The sequence below is a fragment of the Rhinopithecus roxellana genome, chromosome 15 (assembly GCF_007565055.1).
Source record: "Rhinopithecus roxellana isolate Shanxi Qingling chromosome 15, ASM756505v1, whole genome shotgun sequence".
Lineage (NCBI taxonomy): Eukaryota > Metazoa > Chordata > Mammalia > Primates > Cercopithecidae > Rhinopithecus > Rhinopithecus roxellana.
In genome coordinates, this window is record NC_044563.1 from 116,850,748 (window position 1) to 116,873,783 (window position 23,036).

General features: G+C 43.6%; 1 protein-coding gene across 1 annotated transcript; it reads left to right on the plus strand.

The window, feature by feature from the left end:
* Positions 1-1,483: 1,483 nt before the first annotated feature.
* CSRP3 (cysteine and glycine rich protein 3) lies at positions 1,484-21,702 on the plus strand. The gene is made up of 6 exons (XM_010388126.2): positions 1,484-1,608; positions 11,355-11,494; positions 15,470-15,638; positions 17,727-17,859; positions 19,031-19,124; positions 21,361-21,702. Exons 2-6 carry the CDS (start codon positions 11,383-11,385, stop codon positions 21,435-21,437), a joined length of 585 nt encoding a protein of 194 aa, XP_010386428.1. The 5' UTR covers positions 1,484-1,608; positions 11,355-11,382; the 3' UTR covers positions 21,438-21,702.
* The last annotated feature ends 1,334 nt before the right edge of the window (positions 21,703-23,036 follow it).

Below are 23,036 nucleotides of genomic sequence, written 5' to 3' on the forward strand. Positions count from 1 at the left end.
TTCCTCTTAAGATTATCTACAGAAAAAAGTATTCTAATGCAAACACGCACACAAAAAAAATTTAAAGCTACTATTGGTTGGCCAGGTACAGTGGCTCAAGCCTGTAATCTCAGCACGTTGAGAGGCCGAGGTGGGCAGATCACTTGAGCCCAAAGTTCGAGACCAGCCTGAGCAAAATGGTGAAACCACATCCCTACAAAAAAATTACCCAGGAGTGCTGGTGTGTGCCTATAGTCCCAACTACTCGGGAGGCTGAGACGGGAGGATTGCTTGAGCCCAGGATGTGGAGGCTGCAGTGAGCTGTCATCATGCCACTGCACTCTAGCTTAGGTGGCAGAATGAGATCCTTTCTCTAAACAAAGAAACAAACAAACAAATAAAAGCCGCTATCCTAGACGATTTCTAAAGTCCTTTGTAGCTTTGACTTTCTAAGATCCTCATGATTGCCTCGTCTCTATGATGAAGATGCCATGCAGTGAAAACACAGACCGAGGATATCTCATAGGAGGCTATACCACGGCCGTCTTTGTGAAATTGCCACAACCTTCTTGACAGTGAAATATTCTGTCATTCAACCAATTGCTTTGTGAGCAGGTAACCAAAGGGCTAATATCGGGTGTGAGGGCTGGATCATAAACCTCCTGGTTGGGTTCTACATGCACCTTACCTCAACATCCGGGTCAACATGAGTGGAAGGTGCTCAGTGCCTCAGTTTCCTCATCTATAACATGAAGAATTGGTCTTCACATCTCTGAACTTCTTGTCAGCTTTTAAGTGCTATAATTTATATCAGTCCCTGGTGCTTGATCAAATCTAAACTGTGAATTCCAGGCAAAGAGAAATTAGACCTCCAAAGAAAATATGGGTCTACAAAGACACGTCAAGATGTTATAAATATAATGTGATGATGATAAATATGCACTGCTGTGTCAAATTCTTAAACAGAAAAAGATAATAACAAAGTAACTCAAAACATTTTAGAAAAAACTTCATTTCCTAGGATAGATGGAGCGACAGGTTCCAAGTGATGTGCCAACCTTTTTTTCCCCAAGCTTCTTTGAAGAGATTATCTAAGTATCGTTTCAGACACCCATCACCCTTATTTTTAGCTCTGAGTTCTCTTCACGAGTGTGGTGACCTGTGGCTCTGAGTTCCAGAGGCTCCCAGATATGGCACATGACTCATTTGGAGGTACCTTGCATTGATTTCCAGGAAGGTCAGTGGGGTGGGAGCCTGGAGAAATGATTTTCAGTGTTAAACCCCTAGCTCTTGTTCCTGTTCCAACCACTTGATCAGAAATGACACACTTCATAAATTGATCCCTTGGTGCCATAAGCAATTGGCAGTGAAAATAGAACCCAAGTGATATGGTTCTCCAAGAGGCTCACAGCTGGCTGGGGGGTTGGGGGAGACAAAACTCAGGGCTTTGGTCACAGGCTATTTTCAGCCTCTGATAGCAGTTGTGTTACTCACGTCTCATTCACTCTCTCCCTCGGCCTCCCTCCTGCCCTTCCCCCAGCAGGCCAAGGCTGGTGACAGCCTTCATATATTTAAAGAGGACAAGAGCCCCTCAGACTCAGTTGAGCTGAACGGAAACCACACAGGCAGGTGAGTGGAGCGAGGTAGACATTCGGGCTGGAGGTGGGTTGGTTCTGTGGCTGGTTTGGACTGCAAAGGGTCCTATAGAGTAAGGGCACATCTTACGCCTCAAGCGCCAGCACCCTCTCTGGTTCTGTGCAAAGAGATTCAAGTTGTGCTTGACTCTGGTGTGGACCTAGCAGGTATTAAAAAATTCCTGCAAGGATGGTTAGTATTTGGGGGCCTTAAGAGACCTCACAGGCAGGTAAATGAGTAAGGGATTATTCTCATTATAAAATTACTTATGTGGTGGAATTACGTTTCCTGTCGTTGTTGTTGAAACAACTGGAAAGCGGGAGGAAATAATGCAAAGTCTGCTGATCTTCTAGTCCTACAACCACCACATAATTCGTGGATGACAGACTTTGAGAAGGTTCCTGCCCTCAGGGGCTTGGTCTCCTCTTCTGCGAGGATCAATATAAATTGGCGACATTTTTCCTAAGTGTAAAGTACCGCACAGATACAAAGCGATTAGCGATTGTACTAGATGCAATGTATCAGACAGCTTTCCCATGCTCAAATTAGCCAGAATCGTGTTATTCAAAAGGTCATGGTGAATGACTGAGATTTGGGGCTTGTTGATTTTAAATCAATTTTTGTATCCCAAAGATGTTCAGCAACAAATTTCCTTTTAATCATTTGAAATTAATCAAAACTGGACCCCAAAAAGACATTGCTATGTTGAAATATATTAAAAGCTCTATTAAATGGCAGGGATAGTTCAGCCAGTGGTCAGGATTCCCACTGTTTCCTCTAGGTTTTAGTCAAGGACTTTTAAAAATATCCCAGTGAATGACAGACATAGGTGTGATTGAGAATAAGAAGTGGTATTAAGCAATGGTCTGAGTGGAAATGCTGCTGAAAGATCCAAGCTGCTGCCTCTAATTTCTGCCCTGTTCCTTAGCCAAGGTGGTGACTCCTCCAAGAAGGAGGACTTGAGTTACTGGTCTGAGGAACCTTGTCTCTGCTATACAATTCAATGTAATTTAATAAGCGTGTATGGATCATCTCCTATGTCACAGCTGGAGGGAGGTAGAGGCAGCTCTATGCAGGGAAGGGTGAACATAAACAGCAAGAAGAGTGGGGAATTGGGGATGGCCTGTGTCTTCAGTTTATATCTGGGATTGAATCTTAATGCTGGGTACATCCAATTCGTCACAATGCATGTAGAACTGCTTTACGACCCAGAAAATGTGAGGGTGTCTTCTGACTTGGCTTTGGTCCCTTTCTGAACAACTCGGTTGTTTGTGGTCGGTGGCAATGAGCCCAGGCTATTGGGCAGGAGGTAGCTGAGTCCCTGGGGTTCAGGCAGACAGGTGCTCTGCAGCCCAGACACATATGTCATCCATCAGAGAGAAGAGACACAGGGCAGGGGGCAAGGAAGAGAGGGAGGGAAGGAGAGAAGGAGGGAAGGAAAGAGAGAAGGAGGGAGGGAGGAAGGGAGGAAGAGAGGAGGGAAGGAAGAGGGAGCCACAGCAGCATTCAGCCGGCAAATAGCCAAAATCCCCTTGGAGGAAGTGGAGACAGAATCTTGATAGAATACAAACTCAGAAATCCTGGGAACTTCAAGAAGAAAATAAAGATAATTGGTGATAGAGCCAGTTCAAATTATAGCTCTGAATATCACTTAACTTCTCTGAGTTTCCATTTTCTGAACAATAAAATTAAGGGTAGGCTATCTCTATCAAAGGAAGGTGTAAGAATTAATGAGATAAAGTACAGGAAAGTACTTTTGTAAAGTTTAATATAACCGTACAATTATGTGAGGCCGTTGAGAAAAGGCATACAGCCAAACTCAATGGGTTTTGGGAGGGTTTCCTGCTAAGTACAAGCATGCTGATAAAAGTCCAGAGGTCAAAGTGGGTAAGAAGCTGACCAGGAGTTAGAAGATAATTAATTTGTTTTACAAGAGGGAAGACCCAGAGCTAGGAATATAATACACAGGAAATATAAGTCCCGAGGCAGGCAGTTTTCCCTTCCAGTTACAAGTGTGCTGTTCAGATATCTGTGAATAAATACTGTATAGAGGGTTGGGCTTCAGGGTCAAAGAGAAATGTGATGCCTATAAATGTGAAAAACTGCAGTTATTCATCCCAGTGAAGAATGGCAGGAAGGGAGACAGTAATGATCTTGAAGGGCATGGAGGATGGAGCCTTTTCTGAGCTTTACGGTGGGAAATAGTTGATCATGAGCTGATGGTTCTTTCTGGCCCTGGGCAGGTGTGGAACAAGTACTGCCTTATTTAGGGGTCACAAAAAGTTCTGCAAAACTCATTTTTCAGAGGAAGAAACTAAAGTTCAAGAAAGCGTAGGAATTGCCCAGCATCACATGGCTGAGAAAGCGGCAGAGCCAGGAGGTAAACTGGGATATGATGTGATCTTTAAAAATAAATTGTGAGGTCAAAATAGGACAAATAGTGAATTTTGGGGAGTAAAAGTTGGCCACACTTCAGATATGATTTCAGAAAAGGTGTAAGATGCCCATGTTCTACAGCCTTCATTTAATGTGTGTCTACCATGTCTGAGTTTAAAAGGGGGTGACAACCAACAGTCGGATTTATTTCCATGCTGGCAATGAGCAACCTGTGCTTCCTGAGCTCTGTGAAAGGGCCTCTGGCTGGAGTACGTCATATATCTGGGTTCAGAAGCTCAGGAGGAAGCAGCCACTGACCTTGAATGTCCTATACCGAGAACTGAAGGGCATGAGCTCCCCCGGGCCACAGGGCTTCTGGCTGGGCATGCTGCCTCCAACCCAATCCAACAATGCAACGGGGCTGGCCGACTCTCACCCCGACCTGGGCACCCCTGTCCCGGGTCATGGCACACTCCAAAGGCTGGAAAACAAACCTGATTCAGTCTGAACCAGAAGGGCCATGGAGAACAAGCAGAGAGTGAGTTGTTTATTCTAAAAGAACGGACTTGAAAACTGGAGATAGAGTAATAACAACAGTAACAGTCATGATGCAAGTAACTGCAATTATTCAGTTCCTGCTAGGTATTAAGTAATTCTATATAGTGTCTCAGCCATTATTATCTTCTTTAACCTGAAAACAACCTTCCCAGACAAGCTTTCTCGTATTGTCTTTACATGAGGACATGTGTTGAGGACACTGGGTCAGAGAATTTGACCAACTTGCCCAACGTTCAACAGTTAGTGTTTCTGAATTTAAGCTTGGTTCTTCCAAAGCCCATGCTTTTTCACTATGGCTATGTCATCTTTCTTACCTAAATTAAGAGTGAATAAAGGAGAGGGTTTGAGAGGGCACCCCACTGGGCAGATTTTCTGCAAGGTGAGGTTTCAATCACTTTTCAGATCCTTAAATCTGTCTCAGGGCTTGAAGGACCCTTGAAGGGGCTTTACTGTATAGCAGCCACTTGGATGTCCATCCCCACCTAAGCTGAAAATCGATAGCATGGGAGAACTCTCCAGTTCCAAGGAAGCCCTTTCCATGTTGAACAATCAACTCAGAAAGTCATTGATTTCAGTGAATGAATTCACTTTCCCTGTTAGTCCCACTCTTGAGTATCCTCCGTGTCCCATGGAGAGACAATGGATCCGTCACATCTCAATTCCCATCAACTGGGAAGTATGGGTAGTGGAGGTGCTGACCCTTGTCCTCTCTCCAATGTTATAAACAGGAGCATGAGATACAGAACCAGCTTAACTGGGGGTTGAATGGCAACTCTTCCAGTTACTAGCTGTGTGATCTTGGAAAAGCTACTTAAGCTCTCTGTTCAGTTCTCTTATCCACAAAAATGGAAATAAAATTTGCTCTGGGCAGCTGTTGTAAGTATTAAAAAATAACATACGTAAAGCAACTGACAAATAGTAAATGACAAATAGTAACTAATATTAATGTAAGAACACACCTTTGGAGTCAGAGAAACGTAAGTTCCAATCTACTCATGTGACACATATGAGTCCCAAGAACTTGGACTAATGTAATTTCCCAAAGCCTCCATTTCCTCAACTGTAAAGTAAATGTTATAATAGTACCTACCTTGAAGGTTGTTGTGAAGATTAAACGATACCCAAGGGCAGTGCTCCAGGCATGTTAGATTCAATAACACAGTTAGAAATGACTATTAATATTACTTAGATTCCATATATGTGCTCCTATGATCCAAAATCTTTGCTTCAGCCAGTGTAGACAATTTAACTCACTGCATGAAATCAAGCATCTAGTAGGATGACCAACTGAGCCAGCACTGAGCTGAAAATGGTGGCATTGTGGCACTGTGGCTTGAGGTCTCTGCCCAAAGTCATGGCCTAAAGTTCCCTTCTGGGTGCTCATTTTATGTACCCACCACTTTTGCCCTAACTCATCATTGTTCAGTTTTACAGTTGGTAGTGAAAGAAGAGAGAGAGAGAGAGAGAGAAAGAAAGACAGAAAGAGAAAGAAAGGAAGAGAGAAAGAAAGGAAGAAAGAAAGAAAGGAAGGAAGGAAGGAAAAGAGGGAGAGAGAGAGGGAGAGAGGAAGGGAGGGAGGGAAAGGAAAAAGGAAGGAAGGAAAGAAGAAAAGAAGAGAGGGAGGGACGGAGGGAGGGAAGAAGGGGGGAGGAAGGGAGAAATAGTTGGATTAGGAATAATGTGCCCAAGATACACAGTTCAGTTATTCTTCTGAAATTTCAGATTGATAAATGACAACTTAAGGTTGTGGCAGAACCTAATTGACTCTTACATTTTATACTACGCTACAATTTACAGAATGATTTGACAGTACTTGAACTAATACGGTCCTCCCAGCAATAGTGAAATAAAAAGGACTAATGCCCCCATTCTAGCGTGGACACTGAAGTTCAGAGAGATTGAATGGTTTTTCCCAGATCACACAGCTTCGAAGAGGCAAAATGGAATTAGAACTCCAGCCTCTGGCACCTGATCCAGTGCTTCTCCCACTGCCCCACTGAAGCACATTCCTAGTAAAATCTCTCGTATGCTATTGGTTAAACCTTAGTTTAAAAGTGGGCACAAGGTAGTCTCTCACTGGGATCTGAGTATCCAAATCTGGAGTCCAGCCTCTTCCAAGTTGATGTCACAGGGCTGTCCATTCTATCTCATCCTTGCAAATTCCAGACTGTCCCCCATTTCAATCTTGACCCACAATTTGTCGGTGACAACATAGTCATCTCAGGGACTGGCCCGGAGAGTCGTGCCAGGTGGCGTGATGGAGATTGTGACCCAGGTGACAAACAGGGCTGAGTGACGGGCAAGCCTATAATTGGTATCCCACCTTCAATGACCCTTGCCAGTACCAGGCAACGCTGGTAAACAAATGGCCCATCCCTTGGTACCTGGCCAGGGTAAACTCACATTCTGGGACTGTCTAGGGCAGTGTTGGGATGCAAGAATTCCAAAGCAATGTGGGAAGCTGAAAAGGTTATGTTCATAAGCCAGGACCTAAACTGGGATTTCAGATCGCAGCGCCTTAATTAGCACATCGGTGCCATTTGAGTAACCTAAAGCGAAGTGGGCAAAAATAACTTCTCAATACTGCTTTAAATTCCATCATATGCCCATGACCTTCACAATGGTCCTGTCCAGGAGATACTATTATCAACATTTTTTACCTGAGTTCAAGGTTGAGATTAGAATCCATGTCTCTGGAATGACTTTTTTTTTTTAGACAGAGTCTCATTCTGTCACCAGGCTGGAGTGCAGTGGCACAATCTCAGCTCACTGCAACTTCCACCTCCTGGGTTAAAGTGATTCTCCTGCCTCAGCCTCCCGAGTAGCTGGGACTACAGGTGCGTGTCACCACGCCCAGCTGATTTTTGTATTTTTAGTAGCGATGGGGTTTCACCATGTTGGCCAGGATGTTCTCGATCTCTTGACCTTGTGATCCACCCGCCTCGGCCTCCCAAAGTCCTGGGATTACAGACGAGCCACCGTGCCTGGCCTGGATTCAGGATGCTTTAAAATATCCTCTGCTTTTTGATCTGTGAGACATCTTCTGTTTAGCCTCCATGGTTACATTCCCGTCTTCAGAAATGGAACTAAGCATCATTATTAGAATACTTACAGATTTCTATTTTAAATTTCAAGTCCTGATGATACATGTATGTCAGATATTTATGATCACTTAAAAACAACCAGTGCTAGGATACATTAGTTTGTGAAGGAGGTATTATCTGTAATCTTATTCTCATTTTGAAAAGTATGCCAAGGCAATGAATACACACACGCACACGCACGTGCGCCCAGATATATATGTATTTTTATCCCCCAAGAGGTATCTCTGTCTCCTATTAACTTGCAAGACATGCCAATGAAATCTCCACTGCAAATCTGAAATGAGAAATTTGACCTAAGGTTGTTTTCATTGAAAATTTCTATATCATTAATTTTACAAGTGTCACTGCCATATTCCTGGAGGAAATTTATTACATTTCTCGTCTATTTTATATCACACTGAAACTCAGGATCAAAATGAACATGAGCAAAATTATGTGAGTCTATTCTTTTCTAGAAAATGTATCATCTTTAATGAGAGAAGAATGGATTGTATAAAAAGAAGTTGGCTAAGAAACATATCCCTAAATGCTTACTTTTGAAATACATCTTGGTTATAATATGAGAGGGTCCAGCAATCTTAAAAATCTATTCCAGCCCCGAAAGTCTATAGTTTAAATGGAGTCCAAAATAAACAAATCTGGGCTCTTTTAGAGGCTATTTAGACCTCTATGCTTTTCTGCTTGCTCTTTTTTCTGCATGATTTCATTAGCATTATTCCTTCCCACTTTTCTGTATCTGGTGAACTCCTATTCACCCTTCAAAACCCCATTTGAATGTGATCTCTTCTGTGACCCTCCAACAGTTCACTGCCTTCATCCCCAGTCTAAATGTGGGGAGCCACTCCCTCATTTGAGTTTCCGTAGCATGTCTCACAAGACTCTTCGCTGGTACACAGCATCCTGAATCTTGTCTATTTTTCACACACAACATGGGCTTCTCAATACCAGGGGTCACAAATTATTCATTTTTATAAGTTTTCCCCCTTTTGTCACTGAGTACCTAGTGCAGTGCTTGACACATGATAGGCATGTAGTAAATGCAGGGTGAATGAATGAATGAACGAATGAACGTGAGTTTTAATTCTAAACCTTTCAACTCAAAATCCATTACCCTTTATAGTTTCCTAAACCACCTGAGCTATAGAAATAGAAAAACTACATGCTTCCATTTTTAAAGAAATTCTTATTTATTTTAGAGGCAGGGCCTCACTCTCTCACTTAGGCTGAAGTAGAGTGGTGTGATCATAGCTCGCTGAAGCCTGGAACTCCTGAGCTCAAGCAATTCTCCTGCCTCAACCTCCTGAGTAGCTAGGATTGATTATAGGACCATGCCACCACACCAGGGTAATTTTTTGGGGGGGTAGACAGGGGCCTCACTATGTTGCCCAGGCTGGTCTCAAACTCCTGGGCTAGTGATCCTCCTGCCTTGGCCTCCCAAAGTCCTGGGATTATAAGCGTGAGCCACCATGCCCAGCACAATGTTTCCTTTTTTAAAGTTCTTTTCTAAAATTTTACCGAATTAGCAGAAGATCCTACTTCTGTGAGAGGAAGGATAGGATGTTCCTGGCTAACCTCACAGTTTTTCTAAGCAGGAAAAGATCGTTGGGGGAATATTTAGACAGAAACATTCCTTCTAGACCTAGTATCAGGTTCAGCAGTCTGTTTGCTATTTACTTTCTGTTTCTTAGCAAAAAACTGCCTTTGTTATGAGACTGTGAGATACAATCCGGACCAGTTGACCCAGGAGGGCTTAGTGTTAATCGCCAACTATTATAAGAAGGTGACTGGCTTCCCAGAAGGGAAAGTGAAGGTCAGAAGCAGCCACTCAGAATGGCTGGATAGTGCTCCATGTCTTGACACACCAGGCTTCTTAGAAACCAGAAGATTCCAGTGAAAATTCAGCTCCCCTGGGCAGCTGAATTTCAGAAATTTCATTTAACATCAATGACTTATTTTAGTTCTGCTTTGAGGAAACTGAAAACTTGGATTCATACTAAAAACATATGCAGATAAGGACAATTATTATTACTATTTTATTTATTTATTTTTTGAGATGGAGTCGTCGCTCTGTTGCCCAGGCTGGAGTGCAGTGGCACAATCTCGGCTCCCTGCAACCTCCACCTCCTGGGTTCAAGCGATTCTCTTGCCTCAGCCTCTTGAGCAGCTGGGATTACAGGTGCACACCAGCACACCTGGCTAAAAATTTTTGTTTAGGCTGGGCACGGTGGCTCACGCCTGTAATTCCAGCACTTTGGAAGGCCGAGGCGGGTGGATTACTTGAGGTCATGAGTTTGAGACCAGCCTGGCCAACATGGCGAAACCCCATCTCTACTAAAAATACAGAGGACAATTATTTTTTTAAACAGTTTTCTTTAGTTAATATCTCTTCAATGTAATTCTGTGGTGAGGAGACAATGACAGTCCTGGGGCTGTGGCTATCAGCAGCTCCTTATAGCTGAATGTCTCCAAGAATGCAAGAGGACATGTCAGCACCATGGTCTTGCTCCTGTTGAGCACTGTGAACTCTGTGGGACCTTTCTGCACATCATGTCATTTGATTTTCTAAAGGACACTGAAGCAGCAAGGAAAGGAATAACTGTATAGGTGAGAAAACAGGTATAAAGTTAAGCTATATAGTTCATCCTGATATGCTCAGCAGGTGGAGGGTAGCCCTGAAAGCAGAAAGCAGGTTTCCAACTACTGACCTAGTGTAGTGCCAATATATCTTATAGCCTGGGCAAATTATATTCTTTTTTTTTTTTTTTTTTTTGAGACAGAGTTTCACTCTTGTTGTCCAGGCTGGAGTGCAATGTGCCATCTTGGCTGACTGCAACCTCCACCTCCCAGGTTCAAGCAATTCTCCTGCCTCAGCCTCCCGAGTAGCTGGGATTACAGGCATGCACCACTACGCCTGGCTAATTTTGTATTTTTAGTAGAGACGGGGTTTCTCCATGTTGAGGCTGGTCTCAAACTCCTGACCTTAGGTGATCCACCTGCCTTGGCCTCCCAAAGTGCTGGGATTATAGGCGTGAGGCACTGCGAGCCTAGGCGATTATATTCTTAAAAAGGAATGTACGGATATGAGGAATAACTCTGAATAGGAGGTTTTATATATTATTAATATACTTTTCTCTCAGCCAGATAAGCTAAGAATTTGCTACCCAAAATGTAGTCCACTGCCAGCAGCATGAATATTACCTGGAGTCTGTTAGAAATGCAGAATTTCCTGCCTCTCCCCAGATCTATCAAACCAGAATCTGCATTTAGCAAGGTCTAAGGTGATTTGAAAAGCTCTTAGCTAGACAAGAAAATACCATCTTCATAGATGATTCCCAGTTCTGATGGGATAATTTTTTAAACTTGAGATGAAAAAAAAACAGCATTTGTACATACTTTTATGTGCATGAAATCAGCCTATTCATTCCTTCCAAGAGCCTTGTGAAATACATAGGAATAGATGTTATTGAAATTTAACAGGAGAAAAAACTGAGTTCCCAAGTAGTAAAGTGATTACCCAAAGCCATTTAAGTGTCTGAGCTTATTTAATGACTAGGGCACAGTAGCTGTTTGCTAAATGAATGAATAAATGAAACACTAAAAAAAAATTGGGCTGGATCCTGGTCTTCAGACCACTGCACCATTAGAGATTGGCTCACTCCTGGGGCCACTTCAATGTAGGGTATTTGCTTTATGTCCCCTTAGACTTGACCTTGACCAGATAGTCTTCAAGATGCCAAACTGGGGCGGAGGCGCAAAATGTGGAGCTTGTGAAAAGACCGTCTACCATGCAGAAGAAATCCAGTGCAATGGAAGGAGTTTCCACAAGACGTGTTTCCACTGCAGTGAGTTGGGTGGACACCCTGGGGGCCCCTCAGCATCCGGACAGCATCACAAAGTTCACATTGAATCACAAACACTGTATGTCAGTAGTTCTCACAGTGTGGTCCCGGGACCAGCAGCATCAGCATCACCTTGGAACTGGTTAGAAATTTAACTCTTGGGCCCCACCAAGAAAAGATGGTGCTCTCCTGAACACCTTTGCTTTGACTACTTGCCCAGCTCAGAGGCCATTCATTCTCTTGTAGCTCAAAGTCAGAGCAAACTAGCCTGTCACTGCTCTCTGTAGGGAAAACTTTGACCCCATGGCGACATTGACAACACGTGACTTGGCAGAGAAAGGAAGTCAGCACTTATCTGGAGCCAGGATGGATTTGGCTGTCTATGTTGCCCCTTCTGGTCAGCTGTGACTGAAGCCAGCTGTGACTGGTCTTGCCTGAGAGAGAACCTATGTCAGGCAGGGGGGCAACACATGCCAACTCTGTATGTAAGAGTCAGAGAGGGAAGCATTTCAGGGCCTGGGCACCAGTAACTACATGAAAGGAATCCTGACCATTACCCGCTAGACAACTGACTCACAAATGTCAAAAATGGGGAGAACCTTGAGACCTTGTGGTCCTCTGGGAGTCTGGCACTGCCTGACTCATGTGACTTTGGACAAGTCATTTCTCACATCTAAGCCCAGGTCATGTGCATCTGCGGTAGAGCCTTATACATGCACCTCTACCTTTAGACTCCATGTCCAGTGCTCTTTGACATGACTGCATTCTACACTGTTTCCTGGCACCTAGTCCTGTTTGGGAGAAAATTGGCCTTGGTTTTGAAATGGCCACTTACCTTCTCTGCTTCCCTCCAGGAGGTCTGGCTTAAGGGCTAGCTCTGCTGGATATTTGGCAAGCCCCCTCCCCAACTAGTCCCCACTGCCACACCAGCACCCCCAAGCTTCAGCCCGGTAGCTGCAAGGCAAAGAAATTGCAATTGAAAAGAACTCCAAGGGCTGGACTCCATCTGTTGGAACTTTTGTCCAAAGAGAGGTAGCATTCTTTAAAAAATAGGATTAGGAATATTAGAAAGAATACTAGAATTAGAGTAAAAGGGACTCAGGTTTGAGTCTGGGATCTGCCACGTACTCACTGAGATTTTGGGCAGGTCATTTCACCATGGTGAGCCTCAATTTCTCCATTTATAAAGCAAAGATGATTATACCTACTGCATAGGTTGTTACAAGGAGAAAACTGGGGGGTCTTGATCTGGAAATCCAGCCTTCTAGGCCTGTATTCTCCTTTGATCAACTTTGGTAACTGAGTGGGAACAGGAAATTGTAGGGAAGCTTTCAATAGTAGGGGGTGTCTTGTCTTTCCCAGGTAGTAGGAAGATGCCTTGTTCAAAGGAGTCATAGTAGAAGAGATTTGAGCACTTTTTTAGTACATCCCTTTTAACCCTTTGATATTTCCTGAGAACTCATTGATGGGATGAGGATTTGAGCAGCATACATTTCAGGAATGATGGATAGAAGAGCCCCAGAGAGGAGCACACTTTTCTATTTTATTACCACAAGATAATCGCCTGTCTGCAGGCAACTCTGTAGCTGCTGGAAATGGTATTCAGAGATGCAGGGTCTACCTTACATTGTGCCCAGGACAGTGTTCCCCTGACTTCTAGATAAATCTTCACAATTAAATCTTTAGATTAATTATGAAATCTACAAAGTGAGTTTGCTGTCCAAAAGAAATATAGTGCAAGCAACATATGTAAATTTAAATGTTCTAGTAACCATAGTTTAAAAATAGTACAAATAAACAGACGAAATTAAGCTTAAAACATTTTAATTAACTCAATATATCCAAAACATTATACTTTCAATGTATACTTCAATATACAAATGATCAGTGGGATATTTTACATGATTTTTGCATTTGTACTAAGTGTTTGAAATCTGATGTGCATTTTGTGCTTATAGCACAGCATGTGGCTGTGGCCACAGCATTGGATAGCACAGTTCTCCTTTGTCTGTTCACAAAAGCTCATCAGAAGCCAGGGAGTGGCTACAGAATTGGCCAGGGCACGATAGGGTATAGGCAGTCTTGGAGTGATGGGAATGAGCACTGGACTAGGAGTCAAAAGAGCTGAGGTAAGCTGTGGCTCTGCAACTTACTATTGTATAATTGTGAACAACTCACTGATTTACACTGACACATGCATGCATTCATTCATTCATTCATTCATGTACTCAATAAATGTTTACAGAGGACTAACTCTGGCCCAGACCTTGTGCTAAATTCTGGGAATATTAAGACAAAACAGGTGGTTTGCCCTCAAGGAACTCAGAGTCTAGACCATCAGCAAATACGTAAGCAGTTGTGGAGGTTGGTAACTGACAGTAACAAGAAGGGTAAAGACAAGTATATACCTTCTATGTCTCAATATAAGACATTCTCCCCCAAATTAATCTTCATAAAAAAGATATGCCTTGTGTTTAAAGCCTTATAAAGTCTCTCCTGCTATAAGACATTCTTCCAATTATTTTATTTACTGATTTAAACTTTTTTTGGTACAGATTTTTTTAACACTTACAATGTTGACAGAATAGTCTAATAAAGTACCAGAATAAACTCCCTTGCCCCACACTCATCAGCCCCTGGCTAATCCTACCTCATCTACAACCTTATCTTCTTCCTCCACTCCCATATTCAATTACTTTTTTTTTTTTTAAAGAAAATATCATTTGAAGAAGGGATATTAGCCTGAAATAACCTCATTCAATGCTGGATTGCTTATAGGGATCATTTGATGGAACTGGTTTTTTTTTTTAAAGGCAAATACATTTAATGTTGCATATTATTATTCTTGGGATATTATCTCACTATTATAAACACTGAGCATCACTATAAACAACCTTTAAGAATCATTGTTGCAAAGCAATATAGCAAGTCGTTACATGGTGGAAATCTTGTATCTTTTAAAAAATCTGCCCTAATGCTATGCTAATAGGTCCTTCTTGTTGAGATGCAATTTCTAGGTGACAACCTCCTACTCAGGTATAAAACAGGCTGCCTCTTAAAATGTACAGACAGAAGTGAAGGTGAGCTGCTCAGAAAAGCTGGGCCAGCTGCCCCCAGAAATGATTCTGGTGGTGAGGGAGATGCTGATGTTGAAAATGCAAAGACAGAATTGAAGACAATTATTCCCCAAATTTATGTGAGATTAGAAAAAAGTAACCTTTCCAAATCAATATGTTGTTGATTTATATTACTAAATTAAAATTATAAGTAGATATTTGACATTTTTATTTATATTTTTAAAAGTTTCTTTTTAAATTTGCAAAATAAATCTTTCTATAAATCCTCTCTTTGGAAAAATGAGGGCGTGATTGCCTTATATTTGAGGATACTTTACATTAGATAACATACAGTAACCGGGAGCTTGAGCCAATAGAAGCCTAAGGAGTTAATAAGGCAAGTCTACCCCCTTCCCCACCTGCTCTGCTTCCAGAATTTGACCAAAATTAGCCTCAATGGCAATTGTCTGCTTGAATATCACAGTGTCCTTCAAAGGCCATGGTAAGTATAGAAAATGCTCAATCCCAATTCTTTTATGATTAAGAAAAAAATAAGTTTCTCTCCTACCTTAACCCACCCACTGCCAACACGCGTGCACGCACACACACACGCACTTCCCTGATGTCATTTAGGAAGGTTCAGGGATGCATTCCTTAGCAGGTCTGACACTATATATCTCGTTCTAATGCTAGCTTCCACCCTTTTCCAGCTGGGAACCATTGAACCCAATTTCGTCATCTGTGAGATTGGGACTGTCTTGGAGTGTACAACTCAGGACAGATGCTCCGGTCGGAATCAACACTGTATTCTTGGCTCAGGGGCCCCTCGTGCTCGGTCTGTGGCCCCGAGCATGGCATTGGGAGTGTAAGAAGGGGAGAAGGATTTCAACTCCAATCCCATGACCCTTCCTTTTCCTGGCAGTGGCCTGCAGGAAGGCTCTTGACAGCACGACAGTCGCGGCTCATGAGTCGGAGATCTACTGTAAAGTGTGCTATGGGCGTAGATATGGCCCCAAAGGGATCGGGTATGGACAAGGCGCTGGCTGTCTCAGCACGGACACGGGCGAGCATCTCGGCCTGCAGTTCCAACAGTGAGTTACTGCCCCGCTCCCCCTTGCCTGTTAAAGTCTCCAATTATCAGGACAGTTCATTTCGTTCCCATAGCAACGTTTTCTGGAAGTGGGAGAATGGACCCTATTGTTGACTTGCCAACAATAGGAATACTCAGTCTGACCAGTTCAAACAATGTGTCATCTCTCCAAAGATTCTCTTTAAATTATCTGCCTTTCTAAAGGGCAATTACTTTTACACCATGGCTCTTGGTTTGCATGTCAAGAGAAAACCCAGGATGTACAGATGTTCCATTGTTTGACCTTTGCAAAACTGCATGGAGTCTCCTTTCTTCCCCTTTGAGAGTTTCCGTGTAAATCACATAAATATGGCAGGGAAGCAATGGCCATTCTTTGTGTGCCTGTCACAAAAAGATTTCTTCCCTTGGATTGTAAGATGACAAACATCCACATGGCAGGGGGAGTGTGTCTGCAGGGATGGGCTGTGCCTCAGAGTAAACAATCAATCATGATTGGTTCCCTGGCTGCCTGTTGCCAATACAGTGCTAGAGTTCCCACCACATTATCCTACGGAAGCTGGGGCATCACTCTGGTCACCTCCATCCACCAGTCTGGTCCCCTGGGTCCACTTTCTTGATAATCACACTGACCTCCAGCCCAGAATTGAGGAAATTTTGATGGCCACTGGCCTGACAATACTGTCTGGCCAGCTGACCTCAAGGCTCAGCTCTGCACTGGGATTGACCAGAAAGGCCCAGCCCAACCAAGGAAGTGTCCCATGGAGGGCCTCCCCCAGAGAGCACTTAGGCCATCTGAGGAATCAGCTGATCCCTTCAAAAGAGAGTAAGCCACAGGAGAGCCTGGAAAAGTGGAGAGATGTGTGATTAGTCATCTTAGAGAGAAGACTTCTTTTGTTAATTTTTCTTATTACTCAATCTCAAATGGAGACTCTTGTTAAGGAAGAAAATATGATACCAACTGCATTCTCTGCCTTGCCTTAACTGAAGTTCACTTTTCAACATTAGGGCTTCCTAGTGATGCTGCGCAAAGAGTAACAAGGTCTGAAGACCTAGGATTTCCTGCTAGTTCCATCAGTCATGAGCTGCCTGGCCTTGGGCAGTCACCCTCTGATCCTCACTCTCCTCCAACCAACCCTGCCTACTTTATAGGGTTGTGGTACAGCTCAATTGATATAATATACAAGCAAACACCAAAAGATACGAACACATGAGAGGCTATTATTATGCCTCTATTTTGGACATTGTTCTTCTGGGACAGGTGACCCTTGGAGGCAGGACGACAGCCTCGCTTGTGATAAGGAATGCATCAGCTCATGAACTGTGGTTCATCAAGAACTGATTAGCACCCACTGTCAAGATCCTGTCTTACTCTGTAATTTTCACAACTCTCTTAGAAAGGAAGCAAATGGCCTTGCAAATGGTCCAGAAAAAACATAAGCATAGTAGTAATAACAACACAACAACAATAACACAAGCTAACATAACTAGAACATTTGCTAAGTGCTTTACAACAAAAAGGAAAGCTCTAAGCTCTAAACCCATTTTAGCTAACTTTTTTTTTTTTTTTTTTTTTGAGACGGAGTCTCACTCTGTCACCCAGGCTGGAGTGCAGTGGCGCGATCTTGGCTCACTGCAAGCTCCACCTGCCAGATTCACGCCATTCTCCTGCCCCAGCCCCGCGAGTAGCTGGGACTATAGGCGCCCACCACCACGCCCAGCTAACTTTTTGTGTTTTTAGTAGAGATGGGGTTTCAACATGTTAGCCAGGATGGTCTCAATCTCCTGACCTCATGATCTGCCCCCCTTGGCCTCCCAAAGTGCTGGGATTACAGGCGTGAGCCACCACGCCCGGCCTTAGCTAACATTTATTAGCCCTTACTACATGCCAGGCCGGCACTGTTCGAAGTGCTTTATGCATGTCACCTCATTTAACCGTCTCAACAACACTGTGAGGAAGACACCGCAATTATCCCCATTTTCCAGATGAGGAGTCCAAGGCACAGAGAAGTGAGGTTGCTTACTCCAGGCCACACAGCTCTCGTACTGTTTGCCAAGGGAAATCTACATTACATTGGTCTATTTCCAACAGGTCCCCAAAGCCGGCACGCTCAGCTACCACCAGCAACCCTTCCAAGTTCACTGCGAAGTTTGGAGAGTCCGAGAAGTGCCCTCGATGTGGCAAGTCAGTCTATGCTGCTGAGAAGGTTATGGGAGGTGGCAAGGTAAGAGCTTCTGTACGAGCCAGACAGAATTTGCTCATCTCCACCAGGCCATTCAGAAGAAATGAGAGAAAACTTGGGAACTGCAAGCAGCTGTCATTCTCTCTAGCTCCCATAACCACTTTACAAACCACTCATCCTCAGCCACTTTCCCTGGCTGGGGCTGTCTGTCATCTTGCATTGCCCCTTGAAAGCTGGAACTGGTACAGTTTGATGCAGCAAGCATTATTCTACTAGATGGAAGGCACCCAGCTGAAAGTTCTGGGATACAAAGCAAAAGTCCCCCTACCCTCCAGTGTCAATAATCCCCACAAAAGATGTCAGCCCCAGACCCACCCACCACTGCCTAACTCAACCTGTTGCTGCCATCACAACCAATGGATATAGCAGATGCCTCACAGCAGTGAGAAGCATCCTCACTTACAAACCTCCTGGCTCTCAGGAAAGTCATCAGATGTCTGAGACACTCATGCATACGTGCTCTGCAAGTTCCAGTTTCAGGCTCAAAGCCTGGGTACTCACCAAAGGAGTCAGACCCAAGGAAAGAGAAAAATTCTGTTGATACCACATGGTGGGAGGAAGGGCCGTGGAGAGCATCTAACTTCAAACACAAGGGGAGGCTCCATCCTAAGACTGGCCATTTGAAGACATAGGAGAAGCCCTGGGCTGTACCTGATAGACATGCAGATGTGCAGGAGGATGGAGATCTAGAACATCTAAATTATGCCACTCTGCCATCAGAATTACACAGAGGAATTAAACCAGAGAGTTAAAACAAGGTTGAATTCCCTGGACAATTGCCTGATGTATTTTTTTCCTTCTTTAACTTTATATCCAACATAAATAACACCGAGTGCCCCCGCCCAAGTCCTTCTCTGACCAGTTCCGTTCCTTGGATCTTTTTGGCCTGAGGAAGCCCTTTTCTGTTTAGTCTATTCTGAAGGAAAACATATGCAAATCACCATGACAAATCCATTTACAGGCTTCTGAGTAGTGCTGGCTAAGGCCACAGCATCGCATTTTCTCCAAACCCCTGGAGAAATCATGGGGGCCCATTAGGTAAGCAAATGGTTAAGATGTATCACTCCTCTGGATGCTGCTAGTCAGGGACTTGAAATGGAAACAGAATGTGTTGCCTACCTCACTAAATATGCAACTTTTCTGTGCCCCTCAGCCTTGGCATAAGACCTGTTTCCGCTGTGCCATCTGTGGGAAGAGTCTGGAGTCCACAAATGTCACTGACAAAGATGGGGAACTTTATTGCAAAGGTGAGTGATTCTGGAGACTTTCTTGAAATATGTTTTCCCTAAAAGGGCCTTTGGGAGGGGAAATTATTTCACGCCTGGAGGTCTTCCTGTGTCTTTCAGGAGGTATGGCTGCTCAGCCTGGGCAGCATTGGGTTCTCAGGATGGGGAGCAAAACCATCTAAGGGGAGGGAATCTCCCACCTGATCCAGCTCTGGTCCTCTCCAGTGGAGCACCTGGCAGAGACCAGATGCTTTCAGACGCTCAGTGGTTGGTGAAGTTAGGCACCTGGGGGAGTGAGGAAGAGGAGGAAACAGTGCCCTGCTTCTGGTCTTGGAAGAGGCCTCAGGCCAGGACAACTAACACGACACCCCCTTCCAAAAATTGAAACACCATCTTTCTGTTCACCTGAGTGGCAGAGGGGGTGACTGGAGGAGGGTGAACTCAGTTTGGCCTCCCTGGAGTTTATCACGACGTATCTATCTCCCTCCTGCCTAACCCCACTAATAGTTCTGTTGTTGATGTTGCACATTACTGAGTGATCATAGGGACAGATCTGGTTTTCCTCCTGGTCCTTGCGGCTCTGCCCCTTGCTGCCTCCATAATCTGTTGGTCTTGTGGAGAAACAGGAGAGGCTTAGCTCCTTCTTGACACTATCAAAGGAAGGGATGCACTAGGGCCAAGGCAAGGTGTCCTCCACCCTTGAGCCTAGGCCTATTCGTTGCTTAGTGGAGTTTCATCACTTAATGATGGTGTCTCAAGAATCTCCAAAGGAGTATGTTGGAATGAAGTGAGAGGAGCAGTGGAAAGGGCATTAAGAGGGAAGACTTTATAAGTCAAAACTGTAGATTGCTGTATTAGTCTGTTCTCATGCTGCTAATAAAGACATACTCAAGACTGGGCAATTTATAAAGAAAAAGAGATTTAACGGACTCACAGTTCCACATGGCTGGGGAGGCCTCACAATCATGGCAGAAGTCAAAGGAGGAGCAAAGTCACATCTTATATAGCAGCAGGCAAGAGAGTAAGTGCAGGAGAACTGCCCTTTATAAAACCATCAGATCTCGTGAGACTTACTATTAAGAGAACAACACGCCCCCATGATTCAATTGTCTCCCACTAGGTCCCTCCCACAACATGTGGAGATTCTGGGAGCTACAATTCAACATGAGATTTGGGTGGGGACACAGCCAAACCATATCAGCTGCCAATGCTTTTCCTGTGATGACACAGGATGGGAACTAGCCCACTATCTGACAGATGGTTGCCGTCTCCTGGCAGTAGAAGACATAGGGGGTCCTCAGCCTTCGTTGCTCATAATACCCTAAAATATTGCTGAAGTCAGTAGTGAAATGAACATGTAAATGAATAATTGCATTTCAAAGTGAAAAAAAAAAAAGCTATAGTAGAGAAACATTCACAATGCAGTCACCTAAAAAGAGGAAAGGAACCAGCTTGGGGTAATAGAGAAAGCTTCTCACAGGACTTGCTTCCTCTTCCTCTGAGGCTTGATGGGTGCATGTGGGTTTGGGAGGGGCCATTCCAGGAAGAGGGATCATTGATTACAAAGACACTTAAGCTGGGACATCATGGTTCATTCCAGGAACTGTAAGTGGTTCTGTGTGCCTGGAATGTAGGAAGGGAGGCAGAGGTGGGAGGCAACAGGGGATGAGGCTGGGCAGGCAATCCAGAGGTTGCTGACTCAAATGAGAAAATATCTGCAAACACATTTAGTAAAGTGGCAAGAAGTGTAAACAATTTTTATTAACAGATCTAAGATAAATATTGTTCAATTTATTTTAAAAAGTTAACTCATGCATACATCTTTTTTTATTATTATTTTTATTTTTGAGACAGAGTCTTGCTCTGTCATCCAGGCTGGAGTGCAGTGGTGAGATCTTGGCTCACTGCAACTTCAGCCTCCCGTGCTCAACCGATTCTCCTGCCTCAGCCTCCCCAGTAGCTGGGATCACAAGTACACGCCACCATGCCCAGCTAATTTTCTGTATTTTTAGTAGAGACAGGATTTCTGTATGTTGGTCAGGCTGGTCTCAAATTCCTGACCTCGGGTGATCTGTCTGCCTCGGCCTCCCAAAGAGCTGGGATTACAGGTGTGAGCCACCCCGCCCAGCCAACTTATGCATAAATCTATCAAAAGGATGTCTCTAATACTTAAAGGACTGTGCCCAGACAGAAGATCCTGAAAAAAATGGCACTAACCAATGCATTGTCTCTTCCTTTATCCTCTTCTCATTCACAGTTTGCTATGCCAAAAATTTTGGCCCCACGGGTATTGGGTTTGGAGGCCTTACACACCAAGTGGAAAAGAAAGAATGAAGAGGTGCACCATTTCTCAGATTTTTTGCGAGCCTAAAACACTTGCCAAGTAATCCTGCACAGATGGATACCTTTCCCCAAGTAGCCTCTCCTTTGTAGTTGTACATTATTTGTTTCTCCTCAGAAGTGATCATGGCCTTTACTGAATGTTAGAAGAGGCCTTTGGAAGAAAATTATGTAAAGTTTAATCTATAACAAATGCTTTATTATTTATAATGCATGGAATGGGAGAGGCAATAAATAAATGTTTTAGTGCTATCTTGTATGGCTTTGGATATTTTATTTGAGATAGAAATTTTCAAAAAACATAAAGCTAGTTCAAAAAATGAGCTGCAGAGAATGTAATAAATTTGAATGTCAACTGAGAAAGGAGTGAGAAGGAAGAAACAATGGGCAAAGGAAAGCAGTCTTTCAGAATCTGTCAGCCAAGTGTCTTTCTAGTTACTGCTAATGGAGAAGAAAACGGGGGGTCTGGGAGAAAATAGAGAACATGATAGCCAAATCTAAAAGGAAAATCAAAACTAATAAAATTGCTGAAGAGTTGATCCTTTTGTCCTATCGTGGGCTTTGCAATGTTACACATCTCGTGAAAACTCAGAAATGACAACAAAGCATGGCATTTGCCTTTGTATTATAAATGACATGAGGATGATTTTCTTTTATTCTAGGACAATTCCCTGGGGTTTAGTAATTTTCTTAAGACTTCTACGTCAAATTGCCAGCCTCGCAAATGAAATGCAGCCAATTAGAAATGTCTTTCTCTGCCTCTTCAGCAAGTTTCAGCAGCTCAAGCACTTCTTGGGCTTCTGCTTTTAACAACCACAGCACTTCTCCCAGCACTGTGCAATTCAGAATTATTTGGAATACATGAAAGCAAGTGAAAATCTAGTGATAAGAACACTATAAAATACTTGGCTAAACCGTGGGTTTTTCCATGCTCCAAGTCCCCTGGGAAAGGCTTTCTTTGAAATGAGCATTTATTCAGTGCTGTTTATGTAGTGTCTTGGACAAGGCCCTTCATGAGCTTTAAAACAGTATGCGATCTTGGCACTATGCTTGGGATTTCCGGTTTGCTGAGGGGTAAGACACATTTGAGAAATGACCACAGGACAATGCAACCTCCTCCTCCTCTGCTGCATTTCACAGTGACTCGCCCCACCGTCCATCTACCCAGGAAATCTGAAGCTAAAAACTTTAGCCATCCTTAGCTTTGCTCTCTTCCTCACCCCACTTTGCCTCACTTCTCAAGCCTCCTGGATTCTGACTCCAAATGTCTCTAGAATACATCCCCTCCATCCCTCTTTTTAGGATGTGTAATAGTCTGTTAGGGTTGCCATAAGAAAGTATCACAGACTGAGTGACTTAATAGAAACGTATCGTCTCACATTTCTGGAGGCTAAAGTCTGAGATCAAGGTGTCAGCAGTGTTCGTTTCTTCTGAGACCTCTCTCATTGGCTTGGGGATGGCTGTCTTCTCCCTTTGTCTTTACGTGGTTTTTACTCTGTGGGTGTCTGTGTCCCAATCTCCACTGCTTAGAAGGACACCAGTCATATTGGATTAGGGGCCACCTGAATGGCCTCATTTTAACTTAATTACCTC

What these genes read in the sequence shown, in the direction of transcription:
- CSRP3 (XM_010388126.2), top strand. Translation starts at nt 11,383, where the DNA reads ATGCCAAACTGGGGCGGAGGCGCAAAATGTGGAGCTTGTGAAAAGACC. An exon ending in AGGTTATGGGAGGTGGCAAG is followed by an intron (nt 17,860 to 19,030) that starts GTAAGAGCTTCT and finishes TGTGCCCCTCAG; the next exon opens with CCTTGGCATAAGACCTGTTT. An exon ending in TGGGGAACTTTATTGCAAAG is followed by an intron (nt 19,125 to 21,360) that starts GTGAGTGATTCT and finishes TCTCATTCACAG; the next exon opens with TTTGCTATGCCAAAAATTTT.